We start from the raw sequence: 22,603 nt of genomic DNA, 5'->3' as shown, positions 1-22,603 counted from the left end.
CTGTTTTTGTTATTTCACTTCATCCTAAAAAATATTGCAGCATATTTCTTCATTTGACTGTTAAATTTGTTATTTTATTTTTGCATTGCCTCTGCGCCTCACTGTTGTTATGTTTTGCATATTTCTATTTCTAGCAAATGGTTAAGTCTATTCCGAAACCCGTAGAAGATCCAGTACAATCACAGCGTGCTTATGTGAGTTTAATACTAGAGTGCCCCAAACCCCTCAATTCAAATTCAATGCAAATTTTATGTGGAGTACCACAGGGCTCAGTTATGGGTCCATTGCTTTTTAACTTTATTTAAATGATTTTTTTCCAACTGTTCATCTCTTATTATTGATATTCATAAAACAAGCAATCTTAAGATTATTTATTATTACTTCATAGTATGATTTTCCTTTAAATATCTCTTTAAAATAGTATTGATTTAATTTCCACCAAACGCCACAGAAGAAAAGATGTACTTGATAAGATACAGGGTCTTCATTATAAAATATCCAATCAATCTCACAGTTGATATCAAATTTAATTTATTTGCAAAGAACGTATACTGAATAGTTAAAATTAAATTTAAGATTGCATCACAGGATATAATGATTATAATAAAGAAATTCAGAAAGTGTATTGTTCCTTTCAAGAAATTTTGATTGATTTTTGTTGAATTTATAATTTACACTAAATGAACACTACAATGTAGCATATCATTGGTACTAGATTTTTGTAAATACTTGTAATACCTACAATAATAACCTTATTACTGTATCTGGTCACTGTGTATAATGCGCATATGATGATTGATGGAATGAAAGATTGCAAAATTGATTACTTGTGAAAAGAATATATTTGATTTAAGTTACGATAGACTTGATCTTGCAATAGATTACAAACCAAACCATTATCAATCATTTCCAAATTAGATGTCAAATCAAACAATGAATTTGTGTAGATGACATCCCAGTTCATTATAAATACATTTAATTTAAGTAAAAATGAAAAAAAAAATGATAATAATTATATTTGTACATGCCCTCTTGACTTTGAGTTTGCCTGTTTTACACTTTTCAATATTTTATTTTTGCTTGCACCACTCTCGTTCCCATCTCACCCCTTATTCCCTGTGCATGGCGATGTGTCACAGTCCGCACAACAGTATAGCAGTCCAGGCAGTGGGTACAGAAAGTCTGAGCCAACTATTATAGTGGATATTAAAGTGAGTGGAATTTCAAAGAAAAAAAAAATCTTATAATTTAGAGATAAGACCAAATACATTCATCATCATCAACCCTTTAATTAATTAACAGTTTTATTTTCCCCAAAAAGTGGTAATATTGAATCAAACTGTAGTTGAACTTTGTATACATTCAATTCAAGATATGAGTATAATTAAAATTATGGTAGTACCACTCCATTTACAATGATTGAATGTCAATGAAATAAACAGATTTGAATATCAATGAAATAAACATATTTGAATATCAATGAAATAAACAGATTTGAATATCAATGAAATAAACAGATTTGAATATCAATGAAATAAACAGATTTGAATATCAATGAAATAAACAGATTTGAATATCAATGAAATAAACAGATTTGAATATCAATGAAATAAACAGATTTGAATATCAATGAAATAAACAGATTTGAATATCAATGTTATAAACAGATGTGAATATCAATGAAATAAACAGATTTGAATATCAATGAAATAAACAGATTTGAATATCAATGAAATAAACAGATTTGAATATCAATGAAATAAACAGATTTGAATATCAATGAAATAAACAGATTTGAATATCAATGAAATAAACAGATTTGAATATCAATGAAATAAACATATTTTTTGACGTTCACAAATTATATTTTAATTTTGAAATCAGGAAATTACCAAAAAAAGTTTGGCCACACTCATTGCTAGCTCCAGAGATTTCAAGAAAATATACAATTGACTGAAAACAATTAGTCATTTTTCAGTAAAAGAAATGATAATTCAATGATCTTGACAAATTATATAATGGATGTTTCCATATTGGACAGGTTTAGTCCCCAATTCTTAGAGGTGGCTGGATTTACATCGCACACATAATATGATGGTAGTTAAAATGATGCATTGGAATATCTTCACATGATTTACTTGTTCACAAGCATGGTCTTTTGAAGAAGAAGAAGAATAATAAAATCCCAATATCGGCTTTTGATTTTATTTTATGCGTCATGTCTTTCATGGAAATGTATGTTTGTTTCTGTCATTTTGAACCAAGTATTCCCACCATCATACAGCATTCATATGATTTCATTGCCATTTTTTTTCTTCCAATCCATGTGTTTCATTTGAGTCATCAATATTTTATTTTATATTTTGAAAATTAAAGACACATTGACATTTACAGTTTAATTCAGTGTAGAATCGTAAAGTATTACATTTCGTGTAATGATATATATTTTAAAGTGTATAATTGTTTTGCCCCCCCCCCTAACAATGATCTTTTTATTGAATGTTTGGAAGGTATTGCCTCTTTTGTCATTTTATTGCTAAAGCTGGAGAATTATATGCTGAGATAAAAGTTTAGTTAGATGAATATTAATTACATTTAAATCTCTGTGCAGTTAGAAATTAAGTTACTGTAATATAATTCTTAGTTACTTATAGATGCAAAAAATGATACCCCTGTCCTTGCTTTTTAAAATAACATTAATTTGTCTTTTCTGTAAAATCACATTCCTTTATGTTAAAAAAAATTCTATCTATCTGTCTATCTATCTATCTATCTATCTATCTATCTATCTATCTATCTATCTATCTATCTATCTGTCTATTTATATATCTGTCGGACTATCTATCTATCTATCTATCTATCTATCTATCTATCTATCTATCTATCTATCTATCTATCTATCTATCTATCTATCTATCTATCTATCTGTCTATTTATATATCTGTCTGACTATCTATCTATCTATCTATCTATCTATCTATCTATCTGTCTATTTATATATCTGTCTGACTATCTATCTGTCTATATCTATATGTCAATCTGCCTTTCTGACATCTCTTTATCTCTCTAATGCCAATTGAAAATAAACATCAACAATTAATTTTTGCATCTCTTAATTTTCTTCCCCTTCTATCTAATCTTGAATCATAAAATCCTGCCTCTTTCACACTCCGAATTCAAAACTGAATAGAAACCAGTGCACACTACCATCGACTTTGGTAGGGAACCCGTACCAGATTCGGGAAAAGTAAGTACCTATTTCTAAACAAATATTTCACTCCAAGCAGTATTTAACCATAACTGCTTTATTAAGAAAATGCATGTGCTTGTGAATATTTGCTTATTTATGAAAAAAAGTTTCCCTCTGCAGTGAGCCTTTTATTTATTCCCAATTATTAAGGAATGAATATTCCGTTGTGTCTGTTGTAATGTTTTCTGTGTCAACCAAATTTTCACCTCATGAATAACTGTGCCAGCGTTTCATCATTGATGCTATATTTGTGTAAATACTTGTAATACCTACAATAATAACCTTATTACTGTATCTGGTCACTGTGTATAATGCGCATATGATGATTGATGGAATGAAAGATTGCAAAATATATTACTTGTGAAAAGAATATATTTGATTTAAGTTACGATAGACTTGATCTTGCAATAGATTATAAACCAAACCAGTATCAATCATTTCCAAATTAGATACCAAATCAAACAATGAATTTGTGTAGATGACACCCCAGTTCACATAATAAATGCATTAATTTAGTAAAAAGGGGGAAAATTATCATTTTATTTGTACATGCCCACTTGAATTTAAGTTTGCCTGTTTTACACTTTTCAATATTTTATTTTTGCTTGCACCACTCTCGTTCCCATCTTACCCCTTATTCCCTGTGCATGGCGATGTGTCACAGTCCGCACAACAGTATAGCAGTCCAGGCAGTGGGTACAGAAAGTCTGAGCCAACTATTATAGTGGATATTAAAGTGAGTCAAAGTGTGGAATTTCAAAGAAGAAAATCTTATAAATTTTAGAAATAAGACCAAATACATTTATCATCATCAACCCTTCTATTAATTCACAGTTCGATTAAAGGAGAATGAAACTCTTGGAGCAAGTTAGCTTTTGTGAAAGCAGAAAAATCAAAGAATAAGATCAACAAAAGTTTGAGTAAAATAGGACTAGCAATAGAAGAGTTATGAGCATTTGAATGTCGAGATCACTAATGCTATGGAGATCCTCCCATTGGCAATGCTATCAAGATCTATGATGTCACAGATGAACAACTCTCCCCTTTTGGACACTGAAAATATACCCCAAAACATCTCTTTTTGCTCATTCTAATGATGTGACAAACAATTCATCAATGATATAATGTTGTGAAACCTCTGTACTTGTCCTCTCATAAAGAGAACACCTCACCTTGTGATAGACTCTATAAAAATGAGAATATAAGTGAAATAAGTACTAAAGTAATGAGGGAGTTGTACGTGTGTGACATCACAGATCTTGGTCGCATTGCCAATGGGAGGATCTACATGGCATTAGTGATCTCAATATTCAAACGCTCATAACTTTCTTATTATTCATTCAATCTTCCTCAAACTTTCAACAATATGTTTCTTAGATTTTTCTCTTTGATATGGATTCAGCTGGTTTCAAGGGTTTCATTCTCCTTTAATGATTTTCCCTAAAATGTGTTAATATTGAATCACATTGTAGTTGAACTTTTGTATACATGCAATTAAAGATATGAGAATAATTAAACTTATGGTAGTACTGTACCACTCAATTTACAATGATTGAATATCAATGAAATAAACAGAATTTCTGAAGTTCACAAATTATATTTTAAGCTTGAAATAAGAAAATTACAGAAAAGTTTGGCCACAATCTTTGCTTACTCCAGAGATTTCAAGAAAATATACAATTGACTGAAAAAGAAGTAAAATCATTGAAAACAATTAGTCATACATGTATTTCATTAAAAGAAATGATAATTCAATGATCTTGACAAATGATATAATGGATGTTTCGATATAGGTTTAGTCCCCAATTCTGAGAAGTGGCTCGATTCACCTCGCACACATAATATGATGGTAGTTGAAATGATGGATTTGAATATCTTCACATGATTTACTTGTTCACAAGCATGGTCTATTGAAGAAGAAATATAATAAAATCCCAATATCAGCTTTTAATTTTAGTTTGTTTCTGTCATTTTAAACCATATATTCCCACCATCATACAGCATCCATATGATTTCATTGCCATTTTTTTCTTTCAATCCATGTGTTTCATTTTGTCAATATTTTCTTTTATATTTTGAAAATTAAAGACACATTGACATTTACAGTTTCATTCAGTGTAGAATCATAAAGTATGACATTCCGTGTAATCATATATATTTGAAAAAGTACAATTGTTTTGTTCCCCCTAACAATGATCTTTTTATTGAATGTATTGAAGGCATTGTTTCTTTTGTCACTTCATAGCTAAAGCTGGATAATTATATGCTGAGATAAAAGTTTTGTTAGATGAATATTAATTGCATTTAAATCTCTGTGCAGTTAAAAATTAAGTTACTGTAATATAATTCTTAGTTACTTATAGATGCAAAAATTTATACCCCTGTCTTTGCTTTTTAAAATAACATTTGTCTTTTGTCTAAAATCACATGTCTTCAAGTTCTAAAAATGTACAAATTCTATCTATCTATCTGTCTTACTACATGTATCTATCTACCTACCGTATCTATCTATCTATCTATCTATCTATCTATCTATCTATCTATCTATCTATCTATCTATCTATCTATCTATCTATCTATCTATCTATCTATCTATCTATCTATCTATCTATCTATCTATCTATCTATCTATCTATCTATCTATCTATCTATCTATCTATCTGTCTATATATATATGTCAATCTGCCTTTCTGACATCTCTTTATCTCTAATGCAAATTGAAAATAAACATTAAAATTAATTTTTGCATCTCTTAATTTTCTTCCCCTTCTCTCTAATCTTGAATCATAAAAACCTGCTTCTTTCACACTCCAAACAAATTCAAAACTGAATAGAAACCAGTGCACACTACCATCGACTTTGGTAGCGAACCCGCACCAGATTCGGGAAAAGTAAGTACCTATTTCTAAACAAATATTTCACTCCAATACAGTATTTAACCATGACTGCTTTAATAAGAAAATGCATGTGCTTGTAAATATTTGCTTATTTATGAAAAAAAAATGCTTCCCTTTCCAGTGAATCTTTTGTCTATTCCCAATTACATGTATAAAAGGAATGAATATTCCGTTGTGTCTGTTGTAATGTTTTCTGTTTCAACCAAATTTTCACCTCATGAACATAAGCTCTTTCAGTGTTTCACAGTCTGTTTTTGTGTACACATGCACTTTTCTCTTATTGAAAAATTACCTATGTACAGTGTTTTTTTTCTCTTAACCAAATGTCATCTGCATATTACTGTGTGTACATGTACTTGTGGTTTTGTTCGAATATCTTAACTTCTATGTAAATGAGATTGATGTTCTGAGGATACAGAAAACGAGGACTTTATCTTTGGTTTATTCCATTGTTTGCAATACCACCCCTTTCCCCTTTTTGTACTTGGGGAAAATGGATGGTAACATATAAGATTGACATTCTCCTGTGATTTTTCAAATGATTTTTAAAAATGACAAAAGAGGGGGAAAACAAACAAAGGGAATTGAATATTGAGCAGAGAGGATTGGTAAGGGAAATGTGTTGCAAATTTCCCCTTATTGAGAGAAAAAAAATGCAAAATGAAGGCTCCTTGGTTTTTTTTGTCCCCCATCTGCTAAAAATATGTATGTACTGCCCCAGCATAGAAAATCATATTCCACAAGAAAATTTAAAATTGACCGTATTTTGACACACACAAAAAAAGTATATTGTGAATTTGCTATATCCCCCTTCCCCAGTGCTAAAAATGAGCACTAGTTACATTTTCTTTTGGAAAGCACATATATTCAACAAAGCTCCATGGCTCAAGATTTTAATATCTAGATCATTATTTTCAGTTTTTGTGTACTGTATAATTCATGTTAAATATATTTTGTATATGTTTTTATTCATTTATTTTGCTCAACCCGAAGATAATACTGATCCCACGAGAAATGTACATGTACCGACAAGTATGTTTTTTATTTTTACATTTTTTTTGCTTGGGGAACTTGAAAGATTGTTACATAATTTTTTTTAATTTATTCATGGTCCATTAAATATAAAAGGGGTTGTACTCAATATCCACTTTCATTGTAAAATACTCATAAGTGGGGTAAATTATTAAAACACATTTTTGTTGTATTTCATATATGGGGTTCTTGTTTATTATTGGTATCCGTATCCATGCATTCATATTCAAATGCTTTGTAAACTTGGGCCCGTATTCTGAAGTCGGGTTTACATGTAACTTAGACCACGGTCTAACTCTGTGCTAAAATTATGGCCAGCAATTCAACAATTCTGTTGATATTGTATATTTCTTATGTTCACTATGGTGTTTCCTTTTGCCTTCATAATGAAGAAAACTTAACTTCAGTTATCATTCCCAGACAGTTATGAACAATTTGGGCGTCATATGAGTTAGTAAATTGAATATGTACTGTAAGGGATTTATGCTCCAATTGGCTCTCCATAGTTACATGTAAACCACAACTTTAAACCAGGGTTTGATTTGAACCCGAGTGCAGAATACGGGCCTTGTTGTATTATGTCAATATTTGTATAATTGAATGTTTTATATTATATCCTGTTAATGTCATGTCTAATAATTTATTTTGTTGTCTCTCATTCTAACAATCCTTGTTTTCATATGGTAATTTAATTCATGTGTGTATGTTGTTTGTGGTTCATCATATTCCATTTTGGGTGAAGGTAATTATTATTCTCAGAACACATCGTTTTGTATGTCATTTTTTCCCTTTTACTTTACTTCATTTTAAGTTATAGATGATGTGCTTGTTTTGACATTTTTATGATATCAAGATACAATATTCACAACTTATGTATATATTTTTCCTTATTTACAAATTTACAACTTGTTGCTAACTTAATTTTTAACCTGGTGGCACATTGAGAAATTAGAACTTTCACTCTATCAAAAAAAAAGAAATATCTGATTATTCATAAAGCCATCCACACAGACACTGTTCTTAAAATCAAAAGTTGAAACTATAAATTTGTTGTTACTCAGTTTTATGAAGAAAATGGGATATATTGATATATAAAATACATGTACACCTTATCCTCAAAGGCTTAATGCATCTTCCTACGACCCAAGTATATTGAAGGAAAGATGAAAATGTAATTATACAAAAAGGGGGACTTATGTCATTTTGTTGCTCTCTCGTCATGGAATACATGTATATTAACAATGCCATGTATGCATTTCATGTGGTGATGGACATTTATATGAGTATATGTTTATATGTATGTATTTTTCTGCTGTCTTCAAAGTTAAAGTATCATTCTAAATCCTGGGGAGCATTTCATAAAACAAATAGCGATTTTGACTCACAAATTCATTCTGAGCCAATCAGATGCAAGTATTTCAGTAGCTTTTAACCAGTGAACATCAGTGTTTGTTACATGAAACACTCCCCAGGACTGTAGTCTGTATTTTGATTGACATCATGGAACTTTCATTATTACTACTTTATTTGAAGTGTATTAAAGTTTAAATTTATTGTTTCGGCAAGAGGGGCAAAAGTACAGATGAATAAAAAAATCATAAATGTTATAAATGACATTGTCAATATTTGTATACTCTTAATGGCTCTGTTCTAAATAATTTACAATTAAAATTGGATATTTTATATTGATTAAGCCAATGACAATTTTTGACATGAAAATGGATGGAGTTTCGATTTTGATTGAGGGTTAAATTAATACATGTATTGGGGGGAGAGAGTTACATAAAGTATAATGAATTTTCAAGTTAATGAACAACTTTGTAATGTTAATCAAAGGTGTTCGATTAGGGAAAAAAAATAATTGGTCATGGTCACTGATATAATTTCCCCCTTTTTCTTTATTTTTTCTCATTTGTTTCTGTAGCAACGCTATACTTCGTCCTCAAGTAGCAATGCAGTCAACAACTCTGTGAGTATTTGATTCAGATTTCTGACTTCCATCATCATGATCACCATCATCAACATAATCATTACCACCATCGTCATCACCATCACAATCATCATCATCACTATCAACATCATCATCATCATTATCACCATCATCATCATCATTATCATCATCATCACCATCACCATCATCACCATCATCATCATCATCATCATCATCATAATCATCACTATCATCATCATCATCATCACCATCATCATCATCACCATCATCATCATCACCATCATCACCATCATCATCATCATCACCATCACCACCATCATCATCATCACCATCATCATCATCAACATCATCATCATCACCATCATCATAATCATCACTATCATCATCATCATCATCACCATCATCATCATCACCATCATCATCATCACCATCATCACCATCATCATCATCATCACCATCACCACCATCATCATCATCACCATCATCATCATCACCATCATCATCATCATCATAATCATCACCATCCTCAACATCACCATCACCATCATCATCATCATCATAATCATCACCATCCTCAACATCACCACAACCATGTGAAGCAATGTTACAGTGTACCTCTATTACCTCAAAAGCCGCTACCACTGCAATTACCACTACCACCTTCACCTTCACCATGATGATATTTACTATCACCATGGTTACCACTTCCGCTGGTACCACTGCCATCACCACCTCTACCACCTCTATCATTACATGTACAATCATCGCAATCACCACCATCATTACCATCACACTACCACTATCATCATCAACCACTATCACCATGATCACGACTTCCACCAGTACCACCGCCATTACAACCTCCACCACTGCTGACACCACCTCACCATCACCGTCATCATCTGAATTGCCATCATTATATTCTTCATCATCATCATTATCCTCATCATCATAGTCATCCTTACCATCATCGTCGTCATCGTTGTCGTCATCGTCATTGTCATCATCATCATCATCATCATCATCATTGTCATCGCCTTCATCATCATCACCATCATTATCATCGTCAATACCACCATCATTATCATCATCATTGTCAATACCGAGATCATCATCATCATCATCATCTTCTTCATCATCATCATCATTGTCATCGCCTTCATCATCATCATCCTCACCATCATCATCATTGTCATATTTGTCATCATCATCATTGTCATCACCACCTCCACCATTTCTTACATCTCAACCACCACCTTTATCATCTTTATTGTCATCATTATATTCATCATCATCACCATCATCATCATCATCACCATCCTCACCATCATCATCATCATCATCATCATCATCACCATCACCATCACCATCACCACCACCACCACCACCACCACCACCACCACCACCACCACCACCACCATCACCTACCTCTCCTCGTCGTATTGAATAACCCCTTCCATCTTTCTCTCTCATTCATCAGGTGTCCTCCAGAGATGCTGACTGGGAGCCATACAAGAACCGTGCCCATGAGCACCTCACATGGGTGGAGCGTGCTACCAAGCTCATGGACGACCGCAACTTCCCCAGAGATGCGGCCGCCATGAAGGTGAGAATCGCGTCTGTGTCTCAACGGCATCACGTTGTTGTCATGAATGTGTTTTTACATATATACATTGTATCACAGTGATAAAAATGATTTGCTTTCAAATGAGATACCAAAAATAGCAATAAACACTCAAATATTCAGTGAATCTATCATGCATGGTAGATAATGAAAACTGGGACCTTTTGCATGAGATGTACACAGAAATTCACACGTAAATCTGTATTTTTCCCTTTTTCCCCAGAGATATTGTGAAAGAAACATTGCAAGGAACATAAAACAAATGATGTATACATGTAGCTATTCGTCTGTTATGTAATATTTTTTTTCCAATCTCACAAACTTTCTACTTTCAATGATTCAATGATACTTTCTTTCATATTTCAACATGATTCATCAATAATGAAGTTTTTGATTCATTTTTATGTGTGCACAGAACCTGCGCGCTGATTTCCAACGGTTCCAATCTGACGAAGTCCCCATGAAGCGAGAGGAAAAGAACCGTCTCATCTCAGATTACAGAGCCCAAGAGGTAACCAACTTCTCCAACAAAAACTTTGTTGTGTCAGTGTAAGAAAGCCCGCAAAAACGCTGTTAGCAGCACGCAGCAGTGCATTGCGTCAGGTTGTTTGCACCGATGTGGTGTGCGAAATTGTTTTGCTAAGGTCTTTCTTGCACCAACGCTATGACTTGTGATCGAGTTGCTTGCATCTTCATAATGGATACATGTACTTCTCGACCCACCATAAGAACAGTCTTCTCTAACTGTTTTGTAGACTGCACGTAGTATCCATATTGATGATTGTAGATTCACTTTCATGTTATTTTTATTACATTTCCATTGTTCTATTACTTGTCCTTCATTTCAAAAGATACCGGTGGCCTGTTTCATAGAGACTTACAGCTATCGTCACTTTGCCATCATTGCAACTTCTATGGGAAACCTTGATTGGGATTGGCTTCTGAGCCTTGTTACTTAGGTATTTGACATAACGGCAAAGTAACCATAGTTGTTCATCTTTACGGAACGGGCCCAGTTGAGCAATAAAGTCAGTTAATGTTTATTAACACAATAAATGTGCCTTCAAGAGCTTCTTGGACTGGTCAATGGATGTACATGTAGCAATGGATGTCTCCAGGAAGGGTTGTAGGTTATTCCACAGTTGGGATAGGGATGAACAATCTCTTGCATTGTTCTGAATGTTAATACATGGTTCTCTTTGTCATTTTTCTTTCTCTAGCGCTCGATGAAGGCTACAGGCAACTTCCGTCCCCCGGTTGGCCTGCAGCCCAACGATCTTGAGGATGGATGGAGCCGTCTCTCGTTGGCCCAGCAACAGAGAGACAGCATGCTGAAATCAGAGATCAATAAGTAAGTCAGATTCTAAGTCAGAATCTAAGTCAAGGACTTGCTTAATCTAGGATCCTAAACATTATTATTATTTGTTTGGCGTCACCTGTGCCTGGGAGGCGAAATGCAAGCGAAATGAATCACTATGACCCGCAGGTCTCTCCTCCCGATATAACTGATTGGGGGGAGTGCAGGTGGACCACTACACCGGGGTTTCCCCCTACTCTTATACGAATAGTGCAGTGGGTTCTTAACGTGCAAAGGTGGTGACTCTCCTCTACACGGGGCCTCCATTTAACATCCTATCCGAGGGACGGAGTGTTTTCCTTTGTAACATAGTCTGCGTCTATGAAACATGGGAGAGACGTTTACACACAACGCACTGGCACATATGGAAGGTTCAGGCTTGTTTCAAAGTTCAGTTTGAAAAGCATGTCCAGGACAAGATTCAGACCTGCAAAAATTGAGAGAGATAGCTTGTTGAAATCGGAGATCAACAAGCAAGTCAGATTCTCAGTCAAGGTCTAAGTTCAAGGGCTACATGTACATGTAGGTAAAGGTCTGAGTCAATGTGTAAATGGAGAACTTTTCTTAATATTTAATATTATTGGTAATGGTTTCATATGGGCGGTTCAGATTAAGAAGAGTTTAAAACAATAAAAGCATATATACATGTACATGTACATGTACATGTAGGTCCAGGTCCTACTCCAGCTAGAGACCTGTTACAATTTAGAGATTTCTCTGAGAGAGAGAGAGAGAGAGATAGAATGATGCAATCAGAGTCTCCCAATTTGAGATTTTACTTTTTCTCTTTTTTTCCTTTTATGCTCTCATCTCTGTTGTCTTATACATGTAGATTGTAATATATACTTTGATTTGCAAATACAATATATTCCTATGCTTTTGATATTGTTGCTTTTCAGGCAAGGCAGTTTGGACAACCTAGCTGAGCATGTGACCCGCCAGATCGAACAAGTCTCCAGCGATCTGACGACCATTGAACAACGCATACAGGAATCTGATGGAAAGGCAGACAAGATGAGTGCTACCGATGTCCGTTTCCTGATTGACGACATCGAGAGTGCAACAAAGGTAGAGATACAGTGTAGGGGTATTTTAGTTTGAGGTGTATCATTCAGTTGCCATCACCGGGCCTGGTGGGTGTTTCATAAAGCTGCTCACAAGTTACGATTAACTTTACGATCAACTGGTGACAATTTCTTGTGCTGGCTCTTATAACCCTACTTAGTGGGCTTAGCACCCAAGAATATGCTCCAGTCGCACGTAAATTTTGTTGTAACTTTACGAAAATCTTTGTGAAACACCCGCCTAGAAAGCCCCCCCCCCCAAAGAAAATTGAATGAAAGTGACCATCTGCTAGGTTCTCGCTGCCTTTGGAATCATGTCGTGCTTTTCAAGGAGAAGTTGAGGAGGGGGGGGGGATGAACAAAGAAACCAAAGAAGAAACAAGTGGTGAAGGGGAGAGATTTGGAGGTTGGGTTGAGGTTTGGGATTGAACTGAATTCGGCAAAAACGAAAGAGGGGATGAGGATGATTTATGCAAGTGTGAAGTAAATCACGTCGCCCTCATTCATGAAAACAAAACTTGATCTACATGTAAATCCTTGAATGTTGTTTCATTACTACACTGAACAAGTAATATGGTATGATTGCGATTTTTTTTATTTACCTGATTGCTAAGAAAGTGTAAGTGTGAATGCTTGTCAACAAGCAATCAGAGGACTGACTGCTTAAGTTCCTCTCCGAGGGACCTGGTGGTGAGGATGAATACCTCACCAAAGGGCATAAGTGAACCAAGTTGCTATGGAACCCAGATCGCCCAAGTCAGAACCCCCCTGCTCTACATGTACCTCTCCACCTCCTAAGTACATGTATGGGTGCCATTCCATAAAGACTTGTTATAATAACAATTGCCTAATTTCTATAACAACTTCAGTATCGGCCAATCAAATTGAAAGATTTTAGTAGCTTTAAACTGTTATTGCAAATTTGTCATTACAGCAAGTTTTATGAAACGGGCCACCTTTTCGGGGTTTGTTGTTCATACCAAATGTCTCGTTGATCGTTCATTTGCTTTCTTTTGCCTACATTTTAGACCTGTGAGAACAACATGCGTATCTTGGACAAAGAGATTCAGCAATTGAGAGACGGTCAACACCACATGGCCCCGTCCCTAGCCAAGAAGTAAGATTTTTAAAAATTGATTTTATGATATTTTGATGATTGAAACATATGACTTGGGATGATAATGAATGCTTCTGAAGCTGATCGTGAATTTTTGTGTTCCACAATTCACAAATTGTACAATTAAGATCAATTATTGTACATACATGTATGAGATAGTCATTAAATGGGGTAAAAATGTTGTTGGCTTTTGTTTCCAGCAATAAGTGTTCTGATGAGACTGACAAAATCTGACTTTGTGTAAAGAGGAAAATTCATTTCTTATACAATTATGTTAATTCTTGTAAGCCATGAAATCTTAAACCTTTTCACCCATATTGACTATGTTTTAACTTTTGGTGAGACCCAAGTTATAAATAAGACACTTCTTGTACAGGTAAATTTACAGGTGATTTGTGTTAAGAATGTGATAGATTAGAATGATTATGCCCATCCTTCCAACAACTCTTGCTTAAAATCATGTGATCCAAAGATAATCTTTTTACCCTCGATGATCATTCCTTACTATTTTTTTTCTGAATGTATGATTATTTGTGTTTTGATGTTGTTGTGAAGTGATGGAAATGAAAATTATTGAAAGATTAAAAAAACTTCTTTGATACTCCACAGAGTTGAGGAGCTCCAGAACAAACTGCTGGCGGTGCGTAACTACCAGATCGCCGGCAAGACACAGAGCGTGACCACCCGCACCACCGTCAAAGGGGAACAGATCCGCGTGGAGCGTCGCGTGCAGCTGCACACCGAACGCAGGATCGTGGACCCCAAGATCTACGGCTTCCTCAGCGAGTGCTCCAACTGGGTGCAGAGTAAATCGGTAAGTTTCATCTGTAGAGGGCCTTCTATACTCATTTGGCATAATTGGGTTTAAGAGGGTGCCTTTTCAAGCCCAGTAGATTCCTTCCATGCTAGATTATTACATGTAATACTCCAGAGAGTAAGGGAATCGGTCCTAATTCACACCACCAGTTAGAACGAAATGCTTTGTTTTCCAAGTTTATTGGCTCTTATTCTCTAACATAGACCATGGTCTAACTCTGTGCTAATTTATAATTTTTATGTTTGCTTTGCTCTTTTGTGATGCTTGAACCTTGAACCTTGAACCTTGAAGAAGTACTCTCCCAAAAAGCGTACACGCTGTCCTAGAGGTTGTGCTGTGTCATGCTATAATGTTAGAGAGAACCACCTTCCATCCACAGTTATGAATAATAGAGAGTCAATTGAACCTGTTGCGTTTTCAAAAAGCTGTTCGTATAAAGTTAAGAGCGACTTTAAGAACGACTGGTGAACCTTTCTTACGCGCTAAACCATCGCCAGTGAACATTTTGGTGTATACCATTTACCACAAGAAAGGATCACCTGTCATTCTTAAAGTCGCTCTTATCTTACGAACAGCTTTATGAAAAACCCACCAGTACTGTTAAGAGATTTTGTGTCACAATTGTCTGTCTATGGTTAAACCACAACCCTAGCAGATTGTATGTTATCAATCCAGAGAGCCCTCCATATCACACCTCTTTATCTACATCCATTTCGCATCACTGCTTAATTACACATAGTTCCGTCTTTCATTTCAGGTGTCCATTCGCACTGCCCAGTGTGGTCAAGATCTGAACTCGGTCCAGACGGCCCTAGCCCAGTCCAAAGCTGACCTCCAGGTGGCCAAAGAGTTTGGGGTCAACATTGAAAGATGCAGAGCTGTCCAGGTACCAAATTATATAATGTAGGGAAGAAAATTGATGCAGGATAAAGAGTTTGACTGGCATATTCCTACATGTACATTGTTTTTGTATCCTTCTGGACAGGATAATATGCAGGGAACATGAAAAAAAAGGTGTCGGTCATGGAAAGCGTGTCGCTTAGTGTTTTCACAAATTTTACTAGACATCTATATGCAATCATCCATAATATCCTCGCTTTCCTCTAATAATTCACATTTTTATCATGTTTTATTTTTCATGAACAGAAAAACTTGACGGGAGAAGATTTGCAACGCTACACAGAGCAGATGAACAAACTTGATGAGGAATACAGGCAACTTATGGTAAGAATTAATATTTATCTCTCCCAAAGAGTTTCTTTTGCAAAAAAGAGGAAACTTTCCTTCTACAGTGTACATGTAGCTGTGATGTACATGTACATGTAACCCTCATTGTATAAAAAACAACAATAAGGAAATACATGTAGTTGAATCACAGATAGCTGTATAATTACATGTAGACTTGCAAGAATGAACCTTCCATAAGTTCAGTATTCACTCGAGTTGAAGCAATCTTTATACCAGATTATGTTAATATGTACATCTTTTAGGTCTAATTTTGAGCGGAGGAGCGTTTCATTTATATTTTTTAAATCTAAACTTTACTTGATTTTGATTGGCTGAGAAGCACTGTTACTACATGTATGGTAACTGTAAGATAAAACAGGACATGTGGGATTTAACGTCCAACAAGATCTTCCACATTTTGTGGTCCCAAAAGTTTTGACCTAAGCACAGGCATCTGTACCTGCTTCTCCAGTTCCTGCCATAGGAATCACAATATTTCCTAAAAAATTTATCTCATAAATGTCTGGGAAAATGCGTCATTTCATAATCAAATCCTTTGGATTGTGTTTCATCCAGGACCAATCGGTGAACCGAGTCGGTGACATGGAAGCCTTGCTAGACTTTGTTCAAGCAGCCACCAAGGAACTGATGTGGCTCGACGAGAAAGAGGAGAACGAGGAATCCAGAGACTGGAGTGCCAAGAGCATGAACATTGCTGATCTTGAAAAGTACTATAAGGTAAACAAAATGCTGATGATGATAGCATGATACATGTAGCATCTATGCGTGCTCAGTGGCACTATTTGTTCCCATGACTTTACATGTACAGTAGCTCCAACTGCTGTTGAAGATTTACCAGTGTCCTTGATGATATAAAAAAAGTCATCCTTTCTTGCCTGACTATCTGAATCGTTTCATTCTTTGCTTTTCTAAAATTGTTTCATTCTCTGCTTTGTATCGATGTTCAGAACTTGGTCAAAGAAGTCGAGATGCGTAAGCGACAGTTTACCAGCGTCCAACAGCGAGGCGAGAAGATGGTCTTGGATAGGCACCCTGCTACCGAGACTATCAGTGTAAGTTCAAATCAGTCAGTTTTTAATTCATTTGACAGTTTCTAAAAGCACAACACAAACACCACAAAAGAGTGCACGTATAGAAATTGGAAATCAATTGATGTGGTTTCAGAATTGAAAGTTGAAAGTTAGTGGGTTACCAACTCTAAATCTAAATCATTGGATGCATTTCAGATTTTTTTTTTACCATTTTCCAATTGAGTTTTCTTTTCTTTTCCAAGTTAACAAAGAATGCAATTTTTTTGTTGTTGGAAAATATCAAACAAGGGGTCAGTCATTTGTAATATTTTGTCTACCCACACCAGCAGGGATCCGTTGTATAAAATTTTTGCCATAAAAAAACTGGCAAATAAACAAAAACTCTGGCAATGAAAACTATGCCATTGAAAATTACACATTTCAATTCAATTCAAAATTCAATTCACATAAGAAAACTCTGGCAAAAATTTGCCAGAATTTTTTTATGGCAAAAGATTTTTGCAAAATGCCCCAGGTGGTCCCTGTACAAAGCCTGTAGGAATTACATGTACAAACTTCAGTCATCGAAGGGTTAAAGTTTATGTCCTTCTTGTTTATAGGCTTACCTGTCTACCATGCATAGCCAATGGAACTGGCTGCAGCAGCTCCTTGTCTCTTTGGAAACCCATCTGAAATACGCCGCGGAGTACCACCAGGTGAGCCCCGCCCTACCCTGCTTTACCCCCCTCCTACATGTACCACACCAGCCCTCCTGTATTACCCCTCTCCTGTGCCCTTGGCTCCTAGCTTCTGTACAAACATTCCTGTGGTGCGAGTTATGTCTTGTTTAATGTATATTTCCGTGTGCACCCTTGTACTTACCATCTGACCCTGTGACACATTCTTACCCCTGTGATTGTAACTCTGTATTTCTTTTTCTCTTGTTGCTATGGTTACTTGTTTAAAAATGTATTTTCACAAGATGTATATTCCCATTTTATATCCCATCTCTTTGTAAAATCTCTTTATGGTGTATTAATGTTTGTGCATTGTTCTGTAAAATGTTCCCTCTACTCCCCCAAAACACCCCTCTTCCTCTGTGCGTTGTTCCCTCAATTGTTCAATTATTTCTCTTACCCCTTTTCATCTCTCATCATGTTATACACATTCTTCTATTAGCACTACATGTACATACCACCGTCGTCATGTAGCTGCCGCTCACTATGTGTTCTCTACATGTCTTCCCCGCCCAATTCATGCACAGCAAAAAAAAACAACCCTTCATTCATTTGAATCTGTGATATTTCCATGTTTTTAAGTATGTACTTCCAACTGTTTGATGTGAAAGATTTTGATTTCTTCTAATAATTGAAGTGATTCTTGCCTCATGTTTATTGAGTTTTATTTGATCAGTCATAATTTTATGATAATCAGATTGATTGATTTGATGTTACTTGTTTTAATTTTGCATTGATTTATTGTTTATTTTCATATTTTTCTAATGCATGTTCTTTTCTGTGCATGCATGATCATGTGCAACTAGAAGTACAATTTTCAATGTCTGAACACTCATACACACTCAGTTCCATGCTTTTATGTGCGTCTAAGTAACATTCAGCTAGTTATATCACATGTTCACGACATTGTCACAGTCATCATTCAACAAAGTCATGATACAAGCACACATTCTTGTACACGTTTTTTTCAGTTTCAAACAAGCATTACATCTTTAATTTTTGGTGGAACCAGTTTCCCTTTTCCCACCTCCGTAGAGAGTGCAAACATGGAGGTTATTTTCATGTTTTGTTTCATGATCATGCTTGATAACCATGTGTATATACGGTAAATACAATAGTGGTAATTCGAGAGCGAGAATAGTGTAATCAACATCACGTGCAACATTATTGAGATTGGCAGCCGCAACATTGGTATCAACAGCAGCAACATTGTCATTAGCTGTGACAACATAAACAACATCAGCAGCAACATTACAATCATGATCAGAAACATTAACAACAACGTTGGTAACTTTAACATCAACAGTGGCAATTTTAACAGCAGCAGCAACATTTCCATCAACAACAACAACAGTGACATCTTGATCACTGTGAAGTGTGAACAACAAAAACACTCTGATTTGAAGAAAGAAACAAATTCAACCAAGCGCACATCGTCGAACAACACCAATAATAAAGAAAGACAATGTTACTTACATGTACTACACAACAATTCATGTATATTGAATAGATCTCAGTAATTCTTTCTCTCATACACAATCTGCAAGCAACAAACTATGTTGCTGAACCTTCAAGATGCAATCACTCTCATATACTGTACATGTATGTAATACAAATGACAATTATTTCACAGATCAGTGTGCAGCATGTGTGTTGCTTTATGTATTTTGCATGTTGCATGTTGAAGCTGTGTTGTGAATTGTGTTGCATGCTACATTGTATGGTTGGTTTTGTTTGATTAGATGTGAAATACTTTGTTAATGCATAATGTTCGACTCTGTGGTGGATGATTGAGTGGAACTCCCTATAAAACAACAGGGCATTTGAAAATAAGACTTCATATTCAAACATACATACTTCTGTGTGTATATATACATGTATGTATAATATTTAAATGTTTTTCATTTCAATTACATAAAAAAGGGGGTGATACTCTGCCTTGGGGAAATACAGAATGTATGAAAAGAAGCCCCTAAACAACTGTGGGGACAAAAAGATACCTTGGGGAAATACAGAATGTATGAAAAGAAGCCCCTAAACAACTGTGGGGACAAAAAGATACCTTGGGGAAATACAGAATGTATAAAAAGAAGCCCCTAAACAACTGTGGGGACAAAAAGATACCTTGGGGAAATACAGAATGTATGAAAAGAAGCCCCTAAACAACTGTGGGGACAAAAAGATACCTTGGGGAAATACAGAATGTATAAAAAGAAGCCCCTAAACAACTGTGGGGACAAAAAGATACCTTGGGGAAATACAGAATATATGAAAAGAAGGCCCCCCAAACAACTGTGGGGACAAAAAGATGCCTTGGGGAATTACAGCTTGTTAATATAAACAAATGAATGTGAATGTCATTTTACACATACATTACAATTTCGAGCAAGAATGAGAAGAAATGGTACATGGATGGGAGGGACAGTGATCACATACATGTAGGTGTCCCCCAAAGGGCGTCTCTCCTTGTCCCCCTATACCTCCGAGACTGGTGTATCCCGGCCATCCTCCATCTTGCAACATCCCATTTCACACGTCTGCATGTGTTAGTTACTTCGGTGATCCTCATCCCTGCATGGTTGTAGTTGTTTATTTTGATTGGTAAGTTAGAGTCTTAGTCTCCACTCATAGCCTTTTCAGACCTTACTGGTAATGGCCTCAATAAAACTATGTGTGCATGCATTTAATGGCAATAACAACAATAACCGTGGTGAGACCTCTGCAATTTTGGTAAGACTCAAATAATCGTTGGTTCTGCTAGCTGAACAGATCTTTCTTAAAAAGCTCTGTGGACTTTTCTTAATGGTTGTTTGTTGGTTGTGGTCTGACCTGATATTAAGTATTCATTAATTTTCTACACATACATGTACATTGTACAATGTGCATGATCAAAGAAATTTTGTATAAAAAATGGACACGGTCTTATTGATACTGGAACTGGTGAGGTCTGACCAGGGCTTAAATGTTATATAACCATATGGCTCAAAATTCAGCTCTAACAGTGTCTAATAAATTTAAAGAATTTAAAAGGATTGATTTCTTGACAGAGATAATTTATCAAAATCTGAACAATCTTTACTTTTAAAGGCTGTCTTTATTTTGCCTTCATTTGACCCTTCCAAAAAACCCAACACTGTTGGAGCTGAATTTTAACAGCTATAACATTTGTATTTAAATTCACCTATTTACTCTTTTAACATTTTTCTAAATGTATTGCATTTTAGTTTTCTCATACAATCCTGTCATTTATGTATAATCATCATTCTTTCATAACAATTTGAAGAATACTGTTCATCCCTATTGGTCATTTGGATCATTAATTTCTTTGACATTTATATCAATGTTTAAAGTAACAAAGTTTCAGCTGTTGAGAGAAAGTATCGTACATGTATCTATATAAAGCTGCATTTTCAATGTGCTCATACACATTCATGTACTATACATGTATATTGTTAGTAGGCTGTTTAAATTTGGTATCTCACCCTCCCCCCCAAAAAAAAGATATGTACTTGTATTTTAAAGTTATGACATGAGTAGCAACTATCCTTTTCCTATTAATTATGAGATATTCCAAGAATAATATAAAGTCGCCACCATTGTCATTATTCTAAAATACAGATTTATTTTTGCTGTCCTTTATTGAGTTAAGATTTTGAGATAAGAGGTTTAAACAGCAAAAAGACAATATACATGTACATGTACATGTACATGTAAATGTACCTTACTCAAGCTAGAAGCATGAATGTACATATACATTTAGTATCATTTCCATGGCCATTCCACTGTTGCCATTTGCAACATTTTCAGTCTTCAAGAAAAAGTATTTGAATGATAATTTATGTTGAAATTGTTTCTCAGTCTGTACTTCACTTTAAAGTTGAAAGAAATGATGAGTTTATATGAAATGCGGGATTGTGAACAAGTAGTTAAGTGGGATTGTTTGATATTTTGCACTGGTTTAGTCCGAGTCCACTAACTAATTATGAAATGATTGCTTTAGTGTTTAAACATTAATAGACCTATAGAAGCATGTATGCATGCACATATATGTGTGTTTTTATAAATGCATGTAATATACAGATGAAGTAATAAACCATTTATTAATAACATATTCAGATAGGAATAAAAGTATAAGTAAAAGTTTTGATTGTAATTGGGTTCTATCGGAGAATGAATCCAAGTTACAAAATTGGCTGAATTGAAAAAAAAAAAAATTCCATTTGGAGCTAACTTATAGATATATATTTTTTTTAACACTTCGATTCTTCACTAATTCTATGAATATCACTTTAAATTGACAAAGTAGTACATTTATTTATGATGATTATCAGCAGTCAACATTTCTATCAATCATTTCTTCAAAACACATACCCTGTTTACATGTAATATGTATAACTGTAATATTATTGTTAAATCTAACATTTCATTTATTATTTCAGGTCTATGAAATTAGATATTTATTTGAAATGACCTTTAAAGGAAAGATTTATTTATAACAT

The 22,603-nt window shown here is 34.7% G+C and overlaps 1 protein-coding gene across 1 annotated transcript in view; it reads left to right on the top strand.

Annotated features, from left to right (window-relative positions):
* Window positions 1-22,603, top strand: part of LOC129280924 (uncharacterized) — a 299,775-nt gene that overhangs the window by 11,795 nt on the left and 265,377 nt on the right. Inside the window, exons 7-24 of the mRNA XM_064112511.1 lie at window positions 135-194; window positions 1,140-1,211; window positions 3,191-3,247; window positions 3,915-3,986; window positions 6,085-6,141; window positions 7,141-7,179; window positions 9,104-9,148; window positions 10,611-10,736; window positions 11,170-11,265; window positions 11,975-12,105; window positions 13,011-13,179; window positions 14,204-14,292; window positions 14,902-15,106; window positions 15,867-15,995; window positions 16,256-16,333; window positions 16,913-17,074; window positions 17,305-17,409; window positions 17,988-18,083. Coding sequence (XP_063968581.1) covers window positions 135-194; window positions 1,140-1,211; window positions 3,191-3,247; window positions 3,915-3,986; window positions 6,085-6,141; window positions 7,141-7,179; window positions 9,104-9,148; window positions 10,611-10,736; window positions 11,170-11,265; window positions 11,975-12,105; window positions 13,011-13,179; window positions 14,204-14,292; window positions 14,902-15,106; window positions 15,867-15,995; window positions 16,256-16,333; window positions 16,913-17,074; window positions 17,305-17,409; window positions 17,988-18,083 — 1,788 coding nt within the window. The remainder of the gene's footprint in view (window positions 1-134; window positions 195-1,139; window positions 1,212-3,190; window positions 3,248-3,914; window positions 3,987-6,084; window positions 6,142-7,140; window positions 7,180-9,103; window positions 9,149-10,610; window positions 10,737-11,169; window positions 11,266-11,974; window positions 12,106-13,010; window positions 13,180-14,203; window positions 14,293-14,901; window positions 15,107-15,866; window positions 15,996-16,255; window positions 16,334-16,912; window positions 17,075-17,304; window positions 17,410-17,987; window positions 18,084-22,603) is intronic.

Source organism: Lytechinus pictus, chromosome 17 (assembly GCF_037042905.1).
Source record: "Lytechinus pictus isolate F3 Inbred chromosome 17, Lp3.0, whole genome shotgun sequence".
Classification (NCBI taxonomy): Eukaryota; Metazoa; Echinodermata; class Echinoidea; order Temnopleuroida; family Toxopneustidae; genus Lytechinus; species Lytechinus pictus.
This window is presented reverse-complemented; position numbering and strand designations above follow the sequence as displayed.